A 16,747-nucleotide genomic window follows, 5' to 3' on the forward strand; every position below is an offset into this window, starting at 1 on the left:
GACAGTATGATCAGGGCAGGGGCAAAGAGAGACGGAGACAGAGAATCCCAAGCAGGCTCCACACCACCAGCACAGAGCTCAACGCAGGACTCAACCCCACAAAACCATGAGATCATGACCTGAGCTGAAACCAACAGTTGGATGCTTAACCAACTGAGACACTGAAGCACCCCCATGTGTCCTCTCTTTTGTAATTAGTCTAGCTAAAGACTTATTAAATTCACTGATTTACAAAGAACCAGCTTTTCCATTGACTTCTGGGGTTTGGTTCATTTATTTCTGCTCTAATTATCTCTTTTATTCTATTTAGTTTTGCTTTAATTTGCTCTTCCTTTTATAGTTTCCTAAGAAGGAAACTTGGGTTATTGATTTTTTAAACAGATATAATTGACATATAACATCATATTAAAGCTTCAGGTGTACAACATGATTTGATACTTGTATATATTGTGAAATGAACACAACTCTAGTCAGTCATCACGACAGATTTATCGTTTTTTTCTTGTGAGGAAAACTTTTAAGATCTGTTTTCTTAGCAGCGTCCAAATACCACCAGTCTGTTCTCTGTTATCTATGAGCTCTGGTTTGTTTTGTTTTGTTAGATTCCACATATAAATGATATACATAGGGACCCCTGGGTGGCTCAGTCAGTTAAGCATTTGACTCTTGATCTAGGCTCAGGTCATGATCTCACAGTTCATGGATTGGAGCCTGCCCCCACCATGTTGGGCTCTGTGCTGACAGTATAGAGCCTGCTTGGGATTCTCTCTGTCTCTCTGCTCCTTCCCCCCCGCCAAATAAATAAACTTTAAAAAATAATATATTTGTGTGTGTGTGTGTGTGTGTGTGTTCAATGTATACGTTTCCCTTTAAACACTGCTTTTGCTGCATCCCACAAATTTTGATAAGTTGTATTTTTATTTTCATTTAGTTCAAAATATTTTAGAATTTCTCTTGAATTTCTCTTTTGACCTGTGTTATTTAGAAGTATGTTGTTTAATCTCTACACTTTTTTAAAAAAGTTTATTTATTTTGAGAGAGACAGAGACAGTGTGAGGGAAGGGGCAGAGAGAGAGGGAGAGACAGAATCCCAAGCAGGCTCTGCGCTGCCAGCACAGAGCCCAAGGTGGGGCTTGAACTCACAAAACCGTGAGATCATGAACTGAGCTGAAACCAAGAGTCAGACGCTTAACCAACTGAGTCACCCAGGTGCACATAATTTGAGTTCTCTTTGTTATTGATTTCTAATTTAATTCTGTCGTGGTTTGAGAGCAACACTGTATGATTTCTATTCTTTTAAATCTGTGAAGATGTGTTTTATGGCCCAGAATGTGGTCTACCTTGGTGAATGCTTCATGTGGGCTTGAAAAGAAACTGTATTCTGCTGTTGTTGGATGAAACAGTCTACAGATATCCATTATCCAGCAGATAGATGATATTGTTTGAATTCAAGTGTGTCTTTACTGATTTTGTTTGCTGGATCTGTCCTTTTCTGACAGAGGGGTGTTGAAGTCTCCAGCTATGATAGTGAATTCATCTATTTTTCTTTGCAATTCTATTCATTTTTTGCCTCACAGAGTTCGATGTCCATTGTGAGGTATATACACATGAAAAACTGTCATGTTTTTAATGGAGAAAACCATTAATGACCCCTTTATCATTATGTAATCCCTCTTTCCCTAATAACTTTCCTTGCTTTAAAGGTTCTGATAATACCTCAGCAGGTTAGGCTTTGGTTAACTGGTTTCCCCCTGAAGGCAGACTTTGTTGTGAACAAAGTGCTTAAGAGTATTTCAAACCGACCCTTCCCCACCCCCACCCCCGGCCCCCCAACGCTCCCCACTCCCTTCCCCTGCCAAAAGCCTGAAGGGATTTTTCTCCCGTATTTACTGTGGGAAACTGGTCAAGCTCCTGGTGGTAAATTTTGCAATGTTGTGTGGACTCCCTTATGAATGAGTCTCCCTGGAGATTTTAACTCTCAGAGTTGTCCACACCAGGCTTCCAGCACTAGTTCCCATAAGGGCTTCTGATCACTGAGGCTCTGCTCTGGGGAGATGACGACCTGTATTCACCTGTCTCTCCAATCTTGGAAGCTGTGGTTCGCCTGTATCTTCCCCTTTCTTACAGATCCAAGAAAAGCTGCAGATTTTTCAATCTGTTCAGCTTTTTACTTGTCAAGATTGAATGGCAACTTTCAAGCTTCTTACATATGAAGAAACCAGAGGGTTTTTAACTTATGAATTCAATTTGTTATAGGACTATTCAGGTTATTTGTCTCTTTGGATAAGTTTTGGTCAGTAGTCTGTGATTTTCAGGAAATTGTACACTTCATCTAAGTTGTTGAATGTGTGTAGGGCTGTTAATAGGATTCCTTTATTATCCTTTTAATGTCTGTGGGATCTATGGTAATATCCTCCCCTTTCATTCTTGATACAGGTAATTTGTGTCTTGTCTATTCTTGGGGGTTTATCAATTTTATCATCTTTTTAAAGAACTGGTTTTTTGGTTTCATTGATTTTTCTCTATTGTTTTTCTGTTTTCAATTTCATTGATTTCTGCTCTTATCGTTTTCCTTCTATTAGGGAAATTCAAACTAAAACCACGATGAGATACCACGCTACACCTATTAGAATGGCTAAAATAAAAAATACTAATGGAATCAAGTGCTGACAAGGATGTGGAACAATAGAACTATTATATATGGCTGGTAGGTATGTAAATGGTACAGCCACTCTGGAGAACAGTTTGGAAGTTTTTTATAAAGTTAAACATATACTCAACATAGGACCCAGCAATTCTACTCTTAGCTATCTACCCTCGAGAAATAAAAACACTTATGTTCATGCAAAAACCTGTATACACGTTTACAGCAACTTTATTCATAATCACCCCAAACTGGAAACAGCCCAATTGTCAAATGAACGGATAAAAAGACCATGGTATAACCATAGCAAGTAATATTACTCTGTAATAAAAAGGAACAGACTGTTGACATATACAAAAATGTAGATGAATCTCAAAAATATGCTAAGTGAAATAAGCCAGTCTCAAAAGGTTACACACTGTATGACATTATTCAACAGACAAAACCCACAGGGATGAAGAGCAGATTAGTGGTTACTAGGCATTAAGGGTGGGAAGGGGTGACTGAATAGGGATAGCATGAGGCATACCTGGGGGTGATGGAGCTGTTCTGTATCCTGATTATCATGGTGGTTGACATGAATCTGTAGGGTGTGAAGATTCACAGAGCTGTACATGAAAAGAAAAAAATCTACTCGACTGTATGCTAATTAAAAATAAAAAAACAAACAAATACATGTGTACCATAGGAGGGGCTACAGGGACAGAAGGGATGGCGAGACAGGCAAGGGGTGCCCCCACTAGAACCTTCCTCAGGTACCTACCTGTGAGGTAGGCAAAAGAGAAGTCACCAGTTACAAATCAGAGCCCCAAAGCCTGAGAGGAACATCTGACATAAAAAAGTGCTTCAGGCAGGCAGCAGCTGGGTAATCGATACAGACCAAGTGTGACCGAGGAAGGAGCAGCCGTTCAGGGCAGGGCACAATAGGCAGGAGCCTCAGAGCCCAGGCAGAATCCAATCTGGCCCAAACGGCCCTTCAGTAGGCTGCCTTGACCACTTCAAGTTCAGCGCCAACCAGAGATCAGATGCTTACCAGAGACCTTGGACCCAAGTGAGCTAGACAGTGTTCATTCCTTTAGAAAGGGTATTGGCCCCTACTGTGTCCCCAAAGAAGGGGTCCAAGAGTCTACTGCGGCCCAGTCCAGTCCATACATGCCTACTCAAGCTCCCAAGGCAGGGATATCTGTGCTATCACAGCTGTGCATGTTCACAACTGCTGCTGGACTGGACACGACCTGCTGGAAGTGACCAAAGGGAAGAAGGCAAAGAAGCAACAAAAAGAGGGATGGTAGGCACACAGGGCTCCACACCTGATCACTGTAGAACTTCCAGACAGACCTCTACAAAGAAAACCAGGCAGGCCAGAGCCTGTGACCCAGGAAAAGAGGTAGAGAAAATCTGTTAGAAAACCTAAAGATTAATATTTTGTTTGTTGGTACCATGTGTTGGTTAATAGTGGTTCCTGAACTCAATATAAGCAGGTGGGAATTTCACTCTGCAAGTCTTAAAAGTTTCCTAAACAATAGTCTTAAATACACAGATCTAGTGCACAACAGCAGAACCTGACTGCAGAGTTTAAATTATTTATGGTCAACGTTGAAGAGCATTCATTAAATATGTTTCCATAGTAGGGATGGAGTGTCTATTCTCTCGTATGTGATTAAAAACAAGCTTTCCAGGTGTTGTTTAATAAATATTATTTTCTTTTCTCTCTGTAAAGTTTTTAATAAACTACAGAAAATAAGTTGATTAAACTCAAAATATATATATATTTGTATGTATATTTACATTTATACACACACACACACACACACACACACACACACGAATTCTATTTAATGGCAGTGGCAGACGGGGGCTCAAACCAACTTTCCCAATGAAAACAACAAGAAAGACTGAATTAAAAAATGTTTTTAAAAACTGTTGGAAGACACCAAAGCACTAACAAAGAAGTGAAGAACTGGAGGCCAACTTTTCCCCTGGAGGGGTCTGACAATTTAAAAAGTAGCAACCAAGTGGCTAAGCTAAGCAGAGCTTTGACAGACTCATGGAACTGAGCACTCGCCAAGGAGGAGGAGGCCCACAAACACTCTCGGTCATTTGAGATTTGGAGAGACCACACTCTTGGGTATGAACTGGAAATAAGAGTAGCCTTCACAGGGTCAAGAGCTAGTTTCAAATCATTCTCTCCATATCTGGATTAACGTGATCTTGGACTGTACACACCCCATCCCATTCACGTGCAAGAAGCAAAAGTAAACCCTTTATGCAGAAACACAGAAACATCTAGAGTCACAAATCATTGCTACGCCTACAGTGTCTCTGGCCTATAGACAACAGGAAGCTGTGACTACAAGCCATGAAAACCAATAGATAATAGGAAGATACAGACAAGAAAGCCACATAATGGAGTTTTAAAACAACCATAATCAACATGTTCAAGGAATTAAAAAGCAAGATTGTGTTTAAAAAAAAAAAAAGTTGGGGGGGAGGGCGGTGTGCCTGGGTGGCTTAGTTGGTTAAGCATCCGACTTTGGCTCAGGTCATGATCTCACGGCTTGTGAGTTCGAGCCCCACGTTGGGCTCTGTGCTGACAGCTTAGAGCCCGGAACCTGCTTCCGATTCTGTGTCTCCCTCTCTCTCTGCCCTTTCCCCGCTCACTCTGTTTCTCTCTCTCTCTCAGAAATAAATAAACATTTAAAAAAAATTGTTTTAAGTTAATTCTATGCCTGAAAAATACTGTATCCCAAATCCAGGAATAAATTTCACAAAAGATACATAAGACTACTAAACAGAAACTAAAAGCACTGTTGAGGTAAAGTTTAAAAGACCTAAAGAAATGAAGGGATATAGCACATCTGTGAATCTGAGCACTCAATACTGTAAAGATATCATTTCTGTCCAAATAGATCCTTAGAGTCTGAGTAATTATAATTAAAACTCTTGCAGGGTGTGTGTGTGTGTGTGTGTGTAGAAATAGACAGGCTGATGCTAAAACGTACATGGAAAATGCAAAGGGCCAAGATCAGCAAATCAAACTTGAAAACTAAAAGGGGCAGACTTTCCCAGACACGGAGCCTCACCGTTATGCTACAGTACAGAGAGGCAGGAAGGCTAAAATGAACAAGGAGAGCAACGGAGCAGCAATCAGTGGAAAGCAGTGGGGAAAAGATGGCCTTTTCCATAAATGTCCTGGGTCAACTGAATATCCACACGAAACAGAAATGAAATGACTCTTTTCTCACAAAACTCAACTCCAGGTAGATTATGCATCTAAATGTGAAAGATCAATAAAGCTCTTAAAAATAATATAAAAAAATATCTTCATGACCATGAGGTAGGGAAAGAACTCTTAAATATGACACAAAGATTACTAACCATAAAGGAAAAAACAAAAATGACCTGCAATACAATTCACAAAGAGGTAATAAGGAACAAATAGTAAAAGAAAATATTCTCTCCCCTAAGTATATTGCAGACCTTGAGGTGAGTGGATTCATTACTGAAGCCGCTATAACAAATTACCACAAACTTGGTGGTGGCTTAAAATAAGAAAAATTCACTCACTCACAGTTCTGGAGGTCAGAAGTCCAAAATCAGTTTCACTGAGCCCAAATGAAGGTGACAAAAGAACCACACTACCTCTTAAGACTCCGGGAGAGAAGTCTCCCAGCTTAAGACTTAAGACTCTTCCAGCTTGAATGCCAGCATGCCCTGAGTTGGGGCCACATCACTCCAGTCTCTGCCTTGAAGCCCATCCGCCTCTCCTCCTCTGTGTGCATCCAATCCCCCTCTGCCTCTCTCTTCTAAAGACACTTTTGAGGGGCGCCTGGGTGGCTTAGTCAGTTGGGCATCTGACTTCGGCCCAGGTCATGATCTTGCGGTTTGTGAGTTTGAGCCCCACGTCGGGCTCTGCACTGACAGCTCAGAGCCTGGAGCCTGCTTCGGATTCTGTCTCCCGTCTCTCTCTGCCCCTCCCCCACTCTCACGGTCTCTCTCTCTCTGTCTCAAAAATAAAAACATAAAAAAAAATTTTTTTCAAAAGACACTTTTGATGGTATGTCATTTCCATCCAAAAATATCCAGGTAACTCATCTCAAGATCAAGTTAGTCATATCTGCAAAGACTCTTTTTCCAAATATAGTAATGTTCACGGTTCCAACTATTAGGACATGATGGGGTGGGGGGGTACCACCAATAAATGCATTACAATGTGTGACCAATAAAAAATATGCACGAATCTTTAAAACTGCTATGCCCTTCGGAAGAGGAACACATGTACTCCTTGAGCCACTTTGGGAAGAGCAAACATCTCCAGGTCCACAATGCCAGATCTACCCTAACAAAGCGGCCACACAGAGAAACTGTACGACTGTGGTCTAGCAGGAGCACATCGACCCACGGAATACGACAGAAGCTGTGGCCAGAACAGGCTGATAGTCGGATGCAGAGCAAGCCTGCCTTGATCCACCCTGGACCCACTTACTCCAGCACTGAGTCCACTTCGACCCCTATACCGTCTGCCAACCGCCACCCTCCGGGCCTGGCCAGGTCTGAAGGCACTCTCCATTGCCCTCTTTTCCCGAGCTCTTCCCCATGCTGGCTTGCATCTGAGCTCCTAGACCGAGGCCTTGACGCCTCCCCCGGGGACCCTTCTCCACGTGGACTATGGGGCAGTGCCAGTGCCAATGTGCAGACAGTTCATCCTCCATTTCTTTCAAAAAACACACTCAGGACTGCATGATAAGTGGTGGATATATGTCACTAAACATATGTCACAACCTACAGGGTCTACAACACCAGAAGGAAACTCAGGGAGCCTGGGTGATGACGTGTCGGTGCACATTCAATGACAGAACAATTGTACACTCTGTGGGGTGGTCAAAATGGGGGAGGCTGTGCACTGTGTGGAGGACAAGCAGCGTATGGGTACTCTGCACTTGCCACTCAGTTTCACTGTGAACTGCTCTAAAAATAGTTTACTAATTTAAAAAACATATACTCGGGGAAAAAATTGATACACCATGGTATAATCATATAAAACAACGCCAGAAAGCAGTTAGTTAGAATGAGTCAGTTACCTGTATTAACATAATCATTGCCATAATTCTAAAAACATAGTGTTGAGATTAAAAGCAAGTTTCAGAAGGACTCATACAGATCATTTAAAACATGCAAAATAGCACCATAGATTGCTCAAGGATATATGGAAATGCGGTAAAATAAAACACCAAGTGCAGGAGAGAAGCTAGCAGGAGGGGAATAGAATCAGCATGAGTGTGGCTTCCACACCCTCTTAATGGTTCTTTGTAAAAAATCTGAAGCTAATATGACAAAAATCTTCATTTTTTGAAAAATCAAGCAGCAGGTACATGGGTGTGCATATCATGATTCTGTCAACTTTTCTGTATGTTTGAAATATTCAAAATTAGAAAGAAAATTAAACAAGAAGTGGTCATCCACACTCAACAGTCTCTGACTCTTCAAAGACCTTCAGACTGGATTTTGCGGCTGGCCACGTTGCTCTTCCCCAAGGTCAGAGTCGTCGCTCCATGCAAGTGTCTGCCATATACTCTCTCCAGTCCTCAATAGCTTATCTCATTTACGGGTGCCTGGGTGGCTCAGTCGGTTAAATGTCCAACTTGGGCCCAGGTCATGATCTCACCTTGAGTTTGAGTCCCGTATCAGGCTCCTGTGCTGACAGCTCAGAGCCTGGAGCCTGCTTCGGATTCTGTATCTCCCTTTCTCTCTGCCCCTCCCTGCCTCTCTCTCTTCTCTCTCTCTGTCTCTGTCTCTCTCTGTCTCTCTCTCAAAAATAAACATTAAAAAAAAATTTTTTAATAAATAAATAATCTCATTTAGCTGAACATGCATCTAAGACAATCAAGTAAACAGACAGCAACATCACAGAGAAGGATAAGATTCTTCCATAAAAATATGGCTCTTGCCTAACAAGTCTGTATTACATAAATGTGTAAACAGATAATAAACCTTTTAAAAACAGCAAGGCTGGCTCACCCAGCTTGCCCGGTGTAACACCTGACTCTTGACCTCAGAGTTGTGAGTTCAAGCCCCACATTGAGTGTAGAAATTACTTTTTAAAAAAAATGACATAATAGGGGCGCCTGGGTGGCTCAGTCGGTTGAGCATCTGACTTCAGCTCAGGTTATGATCTTGCGGTTCGTGAGTTTGAGCCCCACGTCGGGCTCTGTGCTGACAGCTCAGAGCCTGGAGCCTGCTTTGGATTCTCTGTCTTCCTCTCTCTGCCCCTTCCCTGCTCATGCTCTGTCTCTGTCTCTCAAAAATGAATCAACGTTAAAAAAAAATTTTTTTTTAAATGACATAATAAAAGATTTGCTCGGACTGCTGTTTTAAAAAAATTAAAAATAAAAAAATAAACATAGCAGACATTTAATGCAAGAATGCTTTTAAACATTACTAGGTGAGATAAAGTCACACTATGATGTGATACTTGTTGGACACTCACGATCAGAACTTGGAATGCTGCTCCTGCAGCTGGAAGGGGAAGTTATACATCGTCCACTCTGGCATCTCCTAACTTTTCAGCTGCACACCTCCTCAGGTGAGCTCTCCCGAGGAGTCTAAGTGGAGAGTCTGCTCTGGCTGAGGCTGGGTTTGGGGTGGGGGGTGGTGCCTGCCTTCCAGGCGCACCCCTCAACCCCCACATAGCTGGCCGCCCTCCCAAGGGGATGGCAGATTCGGGAACACTCCTGAAAACTCTCTACACCATCCTCTCTACACCACCATCTCCCATGACTGTCCCTCCCCGGCTCAGTTCAAAGGACACACTGTCCATCTGTTACTACTCTGCCTCATTCCTATCTTCCCTACCCAGATGGTACTCGCCGTTCTGATCTACCTTTCTGACTTTCCAGAATCTAGACTGCTGTCCACTTCTTTTTAGTTGTAGCCATTACAATTACTGCCATTTCAATGAGATTTGGGAGAGGAGAGTTAGCATTACCTCATCATGTTCATGAGCATCAACCCAGCACAACTCCATTCCCACAAATGCTTCCCATGTGGAAACCCTCTCCTGCCTCTGCCCATACTCTCGTCCCTCCTGCTCCTGCTGTGGCACCTTCTTCAGTCTCCCCTGTGGCCTCCTGTCTCTGCCTTTCCTTTATGGGTTTGGGTTCCCCAGGGTTTTGTCCTAGGGCCTCTCTGCATGACTCAGTTCTCCCTACGGGGTCATCGTATTCACTTCAATCATGATTTACTGCCACTGACTTCCAAATTTCTACTTTTGGACAAGCCTTTCTAGAAAGTACCAGTCCCGCACATCCAAATGCCCCCTGGTCACCCCACACTCCACAGGTATGAAATGGACATGTTCTCTCCGAGTCCTGTTCTTTGTGAACAGTTCCATCATTTCTCAGTCACCCATTTGGGAAACTCAGGAGTCTCCCTAGACTCCCCTCTGACGTCCCCTTCTTTACACCGAAACCTGTGGATTCTACCTCAGACCACTGTCTCCATTCCACAGCCCATCATCTCTTGCCCCAGATCACTACAACGTGCTCTTTAAGTGTTCTGCTCCCAATTTTGTGCTCCGCCAACCCACTCTCTCCATGCTGCCAGAAAACATTCTCAATCACCAAGTGAGAAAGGGAGGAGAGACAGAAAGACAGAGACAGAGAAAGGTCACACAGGAATATTTCAATTGCTGCTTAATGCCTTTAAAAAAAAAAAAAAAAAGAACTACCGACTCTATCATTTGTTAAGGAAGACCCACTTAAAATAAAGCACCTGAGAATAGCCATCCCCTTAGCCCTTTTATAAAAACGGAAAATTGGCCATCTGATTTTAAGATTTCACGGGTTCCTGAAAGCACACATGTATCATATTTCAATATTTCCCATTTTCTCCCCATTGTCAAGTACAGGGGTAGAAAGCTGTTTACTTCTTTTCAACAGAATGTCTTCGCAGAGCATACACTTTGCTGTGCTGTCAGATACAGCAGCCAGCAGGCACTGGGGCTGTGAAAGCTGCTGCTGTTGCAGCGCTACTTACTAAAACCTCTGTCCACACTGAAGTGCACTGCCACCACGTTCAGATAGTGCTTCTCTGAACCTGAGGATTCTAATCTATCCCAGCGGTCGGTTTGTCTATCCCCACATAACTCAATACTCCATCTTTATTTATTCATTGCCACAGTGTTTAAGTTTAGTTTATTTATTTATTTATTTATTTATTTATTTATTTATTTATTTATTTAATTTATTGAGAGAGAGAGAGAGAGAACAGGAGAGGAGCAGAGAGAGAAGGAGAGAGAGAGAATCCCAAGCTTGACCTCACAGGCCATGAGATCATGATGTGAGCTGAAATCTACAGTTGGTCGTTCAACTGCTCAACCGACTGAGCCACCCAGGAGCCTCTATTGTCACAGTTTTAAAATTACTCTTGGTTATCTCGTAGGGAATGAGCCTGACCTTTGTTCTTTTCTTCCCACTTGAAAAATGTCTCAACTCTTCTGGGAAGTTTACTCTTTTATAAACTCTAGGGTCAGACAATATATAGACAAATTCAGGGACGATAAGCATACCTACACTACTGAGGGTCCTTCCCTACCCCAAAACATGGTATGATACTTTCCACTCTCCTACTTCTGGTCTGCTAAAAGTCCTCAGTAATATGCTGTGAATTTCCAAATGACAGCTGACACATCTCTTGTTGGACATTCCTGGGCACCAGATTATTTTGTGGCTATTGTGAAAGGGTGGGTTTTTTTCAGCTGATTCCTTCAAACCAGTTACTTGTGGTGTGAAAACACGTTACTGATTCCCTGGGGTGGAACTGCACCCAGCACTTTGGCAGCCTTGTTAATTCTGACGCTTCACCAATTCTCTGGGACTGTTTTGTGTAAGTAAACTTACAGTTTACAAATAGTTTTGTCTCCTCCTTACCAATCGTAATATCAATAGATGTTAGATAACTAGATCTTTATTGTCTCCCTAATTTTATGGGAGTATTTTAAAAATTTAAGTTTAAAATTTTTCTTTGAGGGAGAGAGAGTGCACACGAGTGTGGGGAGGGGACAAGAGCTAGGGAGACAGAGGATCCAAAGCAGGCTGTATGCTGACAGCAGACAGCCCGATGCGGGGCTCAAACCCACAGACCTTGACATCATGACCTGAGCCAACAATCACAAGGTCTGGGGGTTTGAGCCCCACATCGGGCTCTGTGCTGACAGCTCAGAGCCTGGAGTCTGCTCTGGATTCTATGTCTCCCTCTCTCTCGGCCCTTCCCCCACTTGCGCTCTCTCTCTCTTTCTCTCAAAAATAAACATTAAAAAAACTTTTAATTTAAATTTTAATGAATTAAAAGTATATTAAATTGACTTTTCAGTTTCCCAGTCCCCCGTATGACTAGTGGCTACCACAGTGGTAATGGCTACAGTGGCTGCAGCACTAAACCTTTCCAACACCACAGAAAATTCTAGAGCTGACAGGTACCTGTCTCAGTCCTACTCACCTCACACATCCACAACACCCACCCGGCTGCAGGAAGCATTTGAGTTTCTTTCAACACTGGTCAAGACTCCAGAGGGCCCACTCCAGGTTCCTTACCAGGATGCATAAATCCTCCTATAAGCCAAACCCCTGCCTTTCCCAACCTGCTCTCTCTACCCATCTGCCTGGGGAGCATAGTCTGGAAATACTCCAGCCCACCTCAGCTTTGGCTCATCTTCCTTTGTCTAGCATGTTCTTCCCTGTCCTCCTACTACACCCTCTGCACACATGCTTTCAAAATAAAAAACTGCAGGGGCACCTGGGTGGCTCAGTAGGTTGAGCATCCAACTGTTGGCTTCGGCTCAGGTCATGATCCCAGTGTCGCCCAGTGTGGACAGCTACCCCCAAATGAGTCCCATACCCATTTCACAATACTGCCACTGTTTATGTGTCTTTCCACCCTCACTAGGTCATGAGCATCTTGGCACTCAGTCTGTTGAATATTGTTGAATGACACGATGACACACAGAGTCAGCTTGGTGGCCAGAACGAAATAGCACAGCCAGGGGGCTTAATCATCAAGAAGTTATTTTAGCATCGTTCTTAAGGCTAGAAGTCTGAGCTCAGAGAACCAGCAGGTTTGGTTCTTCCTGAGGCCTGTCTCCATAGCTTGCAGACAGCCACCTTCTCACCTGTCCTCATGTGGCTTTTTCTCTGTGTGCAAGTGCTCCTGGTATCCCCTCCTCTAGTAGGACCCCAGTCCTGCTGGACCAGGCCCACCCTATGACCTGATTTAACCTTAATCACCTCCTTAGAGGCCCTGTCTCCAGATACTGTCACAAGGGGGTGTTGGGCTTCAACAAAGGAATTTGGGCAGACACAATTCAGCCCATAAAACCAAGATTACTTACTAATAAGGCTAGAATATCTCATTTCTAAAACCTTTATCTCTAAAATATCCTAATTTTCGTGTTCCCTGAAAAGGGCTAATCCTTAGCCTCCATCCTCAGAGATAACCAAAGGAAGAAACAAAGCCCAGGAGTTACATAGGAACTTTCTACGATAGGCTTTTTGGAGTTACTTACCTGCTTCAACAAACATGAGTGTGTCCTTTCACATTTCAGGTACTCAATTTAAAGGTCTTTTATCAAAGATCCTGGAGAAAAAGTTCTGAAATCTGAAAAGAAATAAAAGATCTTTCTCCGCTATTTCCAAAATGGTAATCTCAAGTCACAGTCAGTATAAACTGAAGGAACGGGATTCTATTCTTTCCTTAAAGCTGAATAACACAAAGCCAAAGTCTGAAAGGAAACCCCTACGTGATTATTGTCCCCCAGTGATTATCTGAGGTACTGCCTCAAAAATCCAGGAAGTCTTAAAAACAGAAGCCATTCATCTCCTGTGTGAAAAAGGAAGAGGGAATTTGGGTACATCACTCAAAATGATTATCAATAAATGACAGAGGCAACTATTGTTAGGTGTTGTGTCTTTTACTGATTACACAGGTTTTTCTTTGCTGTGTAGCATATAATTTCCTAGTCTTTTTAATAGACAAGGGCAATATCAGAAATGTTACATAATCTTTTCTACAAAGACTGACCCACAAAGATTATGTTATTCTTACTCAGAAGCAACTTCATTGCAAACAAAATGCTATAGCAAGAATTAGTTTTTATTATTATTATTATTATTATTATTATTATTATTATTACTTGAGAAAGAGAGAGAGAGCGTGAGCAGGGGAGAGGGGCAGTGAGAGAAAGAATCCCCAGCAGGCCCTATGCTCAGACAGAGCCCAATGCAGGGCTTGATACTAAGACCCTAGGATCGTGACCTGAGCCAAAATCAAGAGTCAAAAGCTCAACTGAGTCACTCAGATGCCTCTATTATAATTTTTTTTTTTTTTTTTTAGTAATCTGTACACCCAACATGGGGCTCAAACTCATTAAGATTAAGAGTAGCATGCTCGACTAACTGAACCGGCCAGGCATCCCGGCGAGAATTACTTTTAAAGGGTTTACTAGCAGGGATGCCAGGGTGGCTCGGTCGACTGAGCGCCCAACTCTTGATCTAGGCTCAGGTCACGATCTCATGGTTTGTGAGACTGAGCCCCACATCAGGCTTTCAGCTGACAGTGTGGAGCCTGCTTGGGATTCTCCCTCTCCTCTCTCTGCCCCTCCCCTGCTCCTGCGCTCTCTCTCTCTCTCTCTCTCTCTCTCTCTCTCTGCCCCTTCCCCATTCACATGTGTGCCCTCTCTCCCTCCCTCTCTCATAATAAATAAACTTTAAAAAAAAGATTTACTAGCAGAGCAGAATAAAGTAACTTAATCTTACTTTGTTCCTACCCTTTCTCCAGGTAGGTCATGGTACAGTAACCAAATACTTGGTATGAATTCGTTCTTACTTTATTATTATTATTTTGACATTCATTTTTGAAAGACAGAAAGAGACAGAGTGCGAGTGGGGGAGGGGCAGAGAGAGGAGACACAGAATCCAAAGCAGGCTCCAGACTCTGAGCCGTCAGCACAGAGCCCAACGCGGGGTGCAAACCCATGCACCGTGAGCTCATGACCTGAGCCGAAGTTGGACGCTCAACCGACTAAGCCACCCAGGCATCCCTGTTTTTATTTTAAATAAATGTTGTTTGCATCAGGCAAAACAACACATTAAAAGATGAAATAAAGATGTATTTTCAAAAATTACAACTATTTTCTTACTTTTTAACTAAAACAATGGACCGTTCAACCTAGACCCTGATGATGAGATGGGCACGGCAGCAACATGCTGGCTAACATTCACTGGGGACACATGACGTGAAATGTGGGTGCCAACTATGGGGCACGGTGTGACACTGCTCCCCAAGGCTCATATTTCCATGGGGACATTTCACCAGGCAGAGACTTCATTCACACAGACCAGGGCCCCCACTCCAGTCTCTTTTCAAACTTCTAAGTCCTGGAGGCATATTTACCCCACTTTGTGAGACTAAAGGTCTCAAGAGAGAAGGAGCTAAATGACCAATAGTGGCTCCTCAGAAAGCACGACCCAGACCCCACATGCCCCATACCTCAGCAGAAGGCCTGCCCTGGGGAGCAAGGCCAGGTGGCCCTCCCCAAGAAGGCTGTCCTCGAGGCTGCCAACAAGTGCCTCGTGTGAGAAAGGCACAGGCAGCCGGCCAAGAAAGGGTCCCACTCCAGACCCAGCCAGCACTGAGCAGGATGGCAATGCCATTCTCTTCAAGGTCCTTGTGACGACTGAGCGGGGCAGACACTTGGGACAAGATTCTCTGGAAGAACCTCCTTACAGTAAGTGCTCCAATGCTAGAGTCACACGAGGGAGGTGGGTTTTCAGTACCACTGGTCAATCTTCAATAGAACCAGCTCTTAATTAGTAGTCAGGAATAGGTCAGGCACAAACGCCCATAGAACTCACAGGGAAGGGGCTCTAGCATCAGCATACCAAATTTGTGATCCTCTCAGTACCTGTCACATGAATGAAGCATTTAATGAACGTGTCCTGTCCGCAGTAGTGAATGCATTCCTCAAAGTCATCTTGAAACAGCGAAACAAGCCAACCAGCTGGCGTCACTGTTGTCATGGTGAGCGCATTCTGACCAGTTCTTCCTTGAATCAATGAACAAGTGCGTTTTCCCTCAAATCCAGTCACCCTTCTTTCTCTTCCCCATCTCGCCCCCGTGCGTGCGGGCAGCACCTCAAACCGAAGCCCAGTACTCACGTCTTGACTCCTTGCCGCCTTCCCCACCGGCGCCCGTCAGCCAATTCCTTCCATTTCTCTTTCGGGCCCAGTGGCTTCTCGCCCCACAACGGCTGCCATTTCTCAGGCAGCAGCGCCTGCCTCCTAAGTGATCTGAACCCAGCTCACTCTTGCCTCCCTGCAATCCATTCCTGACACCACAGCTGGTGAGTCTTCAAGGACATAAACCGTCAAAGCAGCAGAAGCTCCAGGGGCCACTCATCACACTTAAAGTAGAAACCAGTAGATCCCCAGGCTCGACCTAGGCTCAGGGGGCCTAGGCTCAGGCGGCGTTTCAGGCCAATCTCCTTCAAGCCGCCCACCTTCTCATCGCCCAACTGGTTGGGATGCTCCCTCCCCAGTCACGTGGAGGCACCTGCCCAGAGGTGTTTTCTGACCACTGGTCTAAAACCACATCCCCAAGTCCCAGTTGTTGGCTTTCTTTACAGCAGAGCCTGGGTTTATGTAGGTCAGTGGACGTGGATGACATGGCAGCGGCTCTGGTGCCAGGGACACAGAGGACAACAAGGCAGGTTCGGCCCCAGCTCTCATGAAGTATCGTGAAGGACCACTAAACCAGAATCAGCCACAGGCAAGAGGGTCCTGAGAAGAGTGAACAATTCAATTCAATACACACTGACCAACAACTATGTGACAGGTACAGTCTCGGAGTGCAGACCATTGATAAGGGAGATAGACACGCAAACCAACACCACCAGATAAATCAGCCTTTCAACCTGGGTCTAGACCAGAGAGCCCCGATGGCAGTTTAGGGCCTCTGAGAAGCAGATGCTAAGACAGGATAGACATGCAAGAGACATGCAAGCGATTTACGTGGGAAGTGCAGGTGAAGGAGGGAGCCAGAGGAGGCCAGAAA

At 43.9% G+C, this 16,747-nt stretch overlaps 1 protein-coding gene across 5 annotated transcripts in view; it reads right to left on the reverse strand.

Moving 5' to 3' along the window:
* Nucleotides 1-16,747, reverse strand: part of DIP2A (disco interacting protein 2 homolog A) — a 116,169-nt gene that overhangs the window by 91,488 nt on the left and 7,934 nt on the right. Inside the window, exon 2 of one of the 5 annotated variants that reach the window (XM_047846892.1) lies at nucleotides 3,174-3,252. The exons of 3 other annotated variants lie outside the window; for them this stretch is intronic. Coding sequence is in view for 1 of the 2 variants with exons in the window: in XM_047846890.1 (XP_047702846.1) it covers nucleotides 13,203-13,218 (16 nt within the window). In the remaining variant the exon portion in view is untranslated. Of the gene's footprint in view, nucleotides 1-3,173; nucleotides 3,253-13,202; nucleotides 13,295-16,747 lie in introns of all 5 variants that reach the window. One more of the 5 variants, XM_047846890.1, reaches the window with a different exon arrangement.

This window comes from Prionailurus viverrinus, unplaced genomic scaffold, assembly GCF_022837055.1.
Source record: "Prionailurus viverrinus isolate Anna unplaced genomic scaffold, UM_Priviv_1.0 scaffold_42, whole genome shotgun sequence".
Taxonomy (NCBI): domain Eukaryota; kingdom Metazoa; phylum Chordata; class Mammalia; order Carnivora; family Felidae; genus Prionailurus; species Prionailurus viverrinus.